The sequence below is a fragment of the Coenobita brevimanus genome, chromosome 21 (assembly GCF_032717465.1).
Source record: "Coenobita brevimanus isolate Jiangsu-jjx chromosome 21, ASM3271746v2, whole genome shotgun sequence".
Classification (NCBI taxonomy): Eukaryota; Metazoa; Arthropoda; class Malacostraca; order Decapoda; family Coenobitidae; genus Coenobita; species Coenobita brevimanus.
Window position 1 is genome coordinate 30,985,496 of NC_136974.1, and position 6,000 is coordinate 30,991,495.

A 6,000-nucleotide genomic window follows, 5' to 3' on the forward strand; every position below is an offset into this window, starting at 1 on the left:
TCTCCTTGGCTTCATCCTCGCCCTATTGTTTGTGATGCCCTGCTCTCTCGCCCAAAGTCCTCTTCCACCTCCCAGGAACTCTGTCATCTTTTTATGGATCATATGCGTTGTCACTCCTCAGCGACCCCAGTATACAGAGATGGCTTTAAGTCTTCTGTGGGCTCGGGTTTTGCTGTTCTTTTCCCAGACCATACCTATCAGATCCGCCTTCCACCAGTTGACAGTATTTTCACTGCTGAACTGCTGGCCATTTTACTTGCGTTCGTGTTATATACTGATCAAGTTTACACACTTTTGTTATTTTCACAGATTCACTTAGTGCACTACACGGTATTCAGTCTATCCCGGCCAGGAACCCGCTAGTGTTGGAAATACAGGAATGGTTGTTACGTATTACCACCAGATTGAAGTCTGTCTCCTTCTGTTGGGTCCCAAGCCCAGTTGGGATACCGGATAATGAGAGGGTTGCTTGCCTGGCACGTACAGCTGTCACCTCTCGCTCTGTCACACTTCGTCCAATCCCGGCAACTGATTATTTCCCGATTGTTACCTGTCTCCTTGGCCAGCGGTGGCAAGCAGAATGGACATCTACAACTGATTACAAACTCCGCTCCATCACACATATTGTCACTTCCTGGCAGTCGTCTTCCCATCGCAACAGGCGTTGGGAAACAGCCCTAGCCCGTTTGCGCCTTGGTCACACGCGGATCACACATGGCTTTCTAATGTCAGGAGACACTCCTCCGATCTGTCAATGTTGTCAAGTTCCACTCACGGTGCACCATCTTTTGCCTGACTGCCCTCGGTTCCACGCCTTGCGCAGACAGACTCTCCCGTTCCTTAACTCCCTTGGACGTCCCCCTACCTTAGCCAATCTTCTTGGTGAATCCCCTGTGTTTTCCATCACACACCTCATGCGCTTCCTATCTCAAACCCGTATCTTGCCTCACATTCAGTGTCTTCCCCACCTTCCCCTCTGCTTTTATTGCACCATAACATACCCGTCATTTTTATGCAGCGGTTTTAGTGCCATATAGTCCTCTTGGGCTTGGTGCTAGTCCTTATTACTTACTTTCCATTCATCTACTTCTCATCTGTCATATAATACCATCACATCATATCTTGCATTCTGTACTTCTATACTTTACAGTACTCTCTCATGTTCTTCACTTATACTTTACGTTTAACAGCCATACAAGGCTGCCACGTCGTATTGGGAGAACACAGAACCCAGTTCCGAGGCCACCTGATCCGTTGTGATAGAGACTGAGAAGGTTTGAAGGTATTTCGCCATCTATACCCTCTTCCTTCTTGCCGTTTATTCTCTTCTTGTCTTTTTATGTGCCTGACTCAGGTCATAAAATTAATAGTCCATTCCCTAAAGCCTGCAATACTCTCGCTTGTCACATACCGTAACGTCACCACATGGGCACCAATATCCACTGTCCCTATTAAATGCATGCTGGTGCTGTCTTATTCATGGCTGGTGTGATGGTACAGCACTGTATTAGTGATGATACTTTTATAATGTGTCGGTGGGTCATATGGAAAATCAGCAACGTCTGTGGCAATGAAATTCTAGTCATCCAAGCAGCTCCCTTGTCCAGCCTGGGACTGAATTTATGTCCCTTCGGACTCCAGATCACTTCCCTCACCATTTGACCACCACCTAGGCAAGCAGGGAATTCAGGGTCAGCATGTTTTCTCCCCAACCCCAGAAATGGGTTTACTGATACTGAATGCAAATATACCGGTATGGAAATCATGTTATTTTTGTATATAACAGTGTGGCTTAGGAAAGTAACAGGTCAGCAAAAATAGTAGATTTATTCAGACATACAGACAATTCTAAAAAATTTGGGTTAATTTTGAATATTTTATAATACAGCTCAGAGCTTAAACCGGATCCTGCCGATTGTTGCCTGTGACGGAGTTTGCTTAAATAAGATTAATAACAAAATATTAAATAATAAAATATGAAGAAGGACTAATAATAATGAAGGAAAGAATAGGGACTCTATCTACAGATAATTAGGCTCCCTGTGATGCTAACCTCACTGTAAAAGTTGGTTAATTACTGTACTGTTTTACAGGTACTTGTATTGCTAGTGGGTGCATGCTGAATATTTATGTGTTTTTAACCAAACTTTTCTGCACAAGGGATGTTTATGACAGTAATGAGGAAAAGATAAGAGTTTCCTAATACCCCTTCTGAGGTGTGGGGCCCAGAGGGTAGGCTAATGAAAAGATATGTAAGATTATGATTAGCTACATTAATTATGGTGTAGATTGCACTGATCTGAGTATGTGCAGAGAATGTAGGAGTTTGTGGAGGGAATAGATACAGTAATTATGGTGTATGATGCACTGAAATACTGATTGCTAAAGTTAGCACATGCAATTGTGGTCTTTGATGCCTTGAACTGTGGGTTGTTGTAGTTTCTGGAGGGAATATGTTTTTTTAGATTTTGGTTTAGGATGCATTAAATTATGGATTGCTAAAGTTTGCATGTACATGTGGGTGTGAGGCAGTAGGAACCAGGAGTAAACAAGATATCAGCAACAACGATTTAGAGTCTCATGTTGTTGCTGTGAGGGGAGGTGATCCGACCCCTCAGGGGATGTTCGCATCAGGGTAGGTGAAGCGAGCAAACCTCAGCAGCTCATCAGAATCCTCACACACCCAGGGCTTGACGTGGTTGCAGGCAACATCATGCCATTTGATTCCGTCCTGGTAGAAGTTGTTGAGGACAGCGATACAAGCCTCATCATTGCCAGTCTCACTAAACTCGCGGTTGTCTGGCTGTCTGCGTCCAGAACCACCAGTGTGAGACCAGTCACCGGGCCACTGGCCTCCACTGCCGTCAGTGGCTGGAATACGGGCAGATGAGCCAGACCAGAACCATCCGTTGATCATGACTGGCTTCAGGTCAGGGCGATCACAGCCATCAAAGTTGCATTTGCGACCAGATGTCCAGATGTACTTGACATTGTGCTGCCGGATGCTGTCGTACACAAACTTGGCCTCGTCCTCAGATTCAAAGCTCACCAGATCCTGACAGTGCTTCCTGCAGGGAGGAATAAAGATTAACTCTCAGGCCCCAAAGACTCACTCTCAGCTGCACAGAATCATGTGGAATTACCAAAATTACAATGCTCAATCAGTCCTGATTATGAAAAAGTTGAGGGTGACAGCATAACCTCCCTTGGGTGCCTGTGACTCCTTCAGCTGAATAAAATCATCAGATAGTACCTGGAATAATGTTTCTTTGGTAACAAGAATAAATTGATAAATCACCAGACTCAAGGATTCAAGGTGTGAAGGACATGAAGGTAAGTGGAAAGCGTGAAATATGTTGAATAAAAATGTTTTGCATTGGCCAGAATTTAATTCGTATACAGGGTGGTCCATATATAACTCGCCTTTTCCACTCTGCTGAGTGATTGTTCATTTGTTATGGAGACGGCTCAGTCAGCATTATCAGTGTCTTCCCTGCATCACGGGTTCATTTCTTACTCCCACTGCCACACCTACACCAGCAGACTGAGCTGTTCCCACATCGCAAAAATTACCATCAGGTGAGTTTCTAGTGAAGCGTTACTTATGGATCATCCTGTATATATGTGAGTGCTAGCATTATATTCCTATTCTTGTAGCTTTTTTAATCCTCTTGGTTCGTAACAGCGACATATACTCACTCTGAGGCTGGTATTCTCGTCGGGTAAAGAGGCTCCTTAGCACCTCTACCTTACTGCTTTAGTTGCAGATATGGCTCGTTAATATCCTTTTGTTCGTTATGTATGGTGATATTAGGATTTATATAACACAGAATACGACAGTAAGGTGTATTAAGCACATAAACTGCTTGGGAAAAGGTGTTATGGAGCTTCCTTAACCAATGAGTGTAATGGCCTGAGACACAAATATACTATCTATCTATTGCCAGACACCATAATCCCGTAAGGGATTGCCGTTAGTCTTTGAGTTAGTTGTTTTACGGGGAGGGGCACTAACCCTCTGCCAACCCACTTACTGACACGTAGGGAACACGTATGGGTTGGTTATAATGGTTACCACCCTAGCTTACAGGAAACCATTAGGCTTGTCAATGGAAAGCCACCTGAAATGGAAAGAAGAGTAATAAAATGTGACAGGAATGATGGGAGAAATAGCAAGAGAAGAGGGCAGACACAGAAAAAGTGATAATGGTAAAGGCAGAAGTAAGCATCACAACATCAAATGAGTGGATGATGTTGAGAAATAGGAGGCGAGGGGACACACAAAGAGTGATAAAGGTGAAGGAAGAATTAGGCTGCACTACATCAAGTGAGTGGATGATGGTTGCCACCACCTACCACCACAAATATACCCTGTATAGTAATTACAACACTTTGACTCCCAGATGCATTACGGACTCCAGACACCTCTTACTCATTTGTACCTCACTATACTCGTTCGTCTAAAATTGCCATCTCTCCACTGTGAAAGTCTGTTTGTTATAACGGATTAACCCTAGAATATAATTTAGTCCTGAGGTGCTGTGCGAAGGATACAGAGTCACAGCATTGTCTCCCTCTGCCACTAAGCTGCAAGAAATAAACTGCAAATGGACGAACATCTAGGGACAAGTTAAGGTGAAAAGAGTATAGTTGTGAAATATTATGTAAAAAGGTTTATTCTGGCTGTTGCATTCCCTGCAGTGGGAAGGGTCAGTCCTGCAGCGGACCTCCCTTGGCCTGTTGAAGTCAGTCTGCCATGAGTTGCATTTTGAAACCTGCAGTAGTCATGCTAGTGAGTGTGTGTGTGTGTGTGTGTGCGTTCGTGTGTGTGTGTGTGTGTGTGTGTGTGTGTGTGTGTGTGTGTGTGTGTGTGTGTGTGTGTGTGTGTGTGTGTGTGTGTGTGTGTGTGTGTGTGTGTGTGTGTGTGTGTGTGCGCCAATATTCCTGACAAACAAGACCCCACCTGGGGCAGACATTTACTGTACAGTAAGACTGCAATAGTATGCTCTTTTATGGTCACAAAACTCCAACTATGTTAGTGACATACAGGATGGTTTTGCACTCCACCGACAAACTTTGAGGATTACTTGTACTGTGGACTATAAACATCCATTATTATATACCGCCTTTCCTAGAAAGGCTTTATTTAAGAGATATGCTATTAGTAATAATTCTAGCGCAGCAGAGTTGCCGGGCCAGTGCTAAATACCGAACATGATGACATACCACTACATCGGGACATTAAACAGTACTACTATCAGGATGACCTATTTACATGATGTGAATGTCGTGAGCCATGTACGTAAAGATATGATGCTGATACTATGTGGTAAGTTAGCTAGAATGAATCAAATGCCTGTGCAACCGTAGCTAGAGGCATGATGGTGTATTGACAACACCGTTAACAAGACGTAATGTTGATGCCAAAGTCTGGTGTGTGGGCCAGATGTCTGAACACTACAGGCCTCTTTCTGTGTTCATGAAAATATAATTGTCATGTTTTCCTTCCAGCAACAATAACAGCAGCAAAACAGACCTGCAGATATTCCTAGCATCAAGCCAGTCTCGTACTGGTGTGTGGAGGAACTCTATTCAGTATTATTAATTACTTATTTCTTAGTGTTTACAGATATTTTAAATGTGACGTTTTCCTTCCCACAACAATAGTATGGCAGTAATGAAAAACACTAAATGACTCGTGTTTTCCTTCTCACAATAGCAGTACGGACCTGCAGATGTTCCTAGCGTCGAGCCAGTCCCTCTCGTGCTGGCGTGTGGGTCCGTGCGTCCAGGAGAAGAAATAGTAGTGTCCATTCCGGAAGGTGGCGGCGTGCTTGATACGGTTCCGGCAGGCGTTAGGGTCCGGCCGAATGAGCTCCCTCTGTGCCACCGCCAGCCCCACCAGTACCACCAACACCACACTCACTCGTAGCATCCTGGACAACACAACCACAAATATGAGACAGGTTAGAATTACTTTTATTTTAATTAACTGTTTTC

At 44.0% G+C, this 6,000-nt stretch overlaps 1 protein-coding gene across 1 annotated transcript; it reads right to left on the reverse strand.

Moving 5' to 3' along the window:
- Window positions 1–2,614: 2,614 nt before the first annotated feature.
- LOC145392199 (uncharacterized) lies at window positions 2,615–5,935 on the reverse strand. The gene is made up of 2 exons (XM_080266649.1): window positions 5,730–5,935; window positions 2,615–3,068 (listed from the first exon to the last, which is right to left on the reverse strand). The coding sequence occupies exons 1-2, from the start codon at window positions 5,933–5,935 to the stop codon at window positions 2,615–2,617; spliced, it is 660 nt and encodes a 219-aa protein (XP_080122775.1).
- Between the last annotated feature and the right edge of the window lie 65 nt (window positions 5,936–6,000).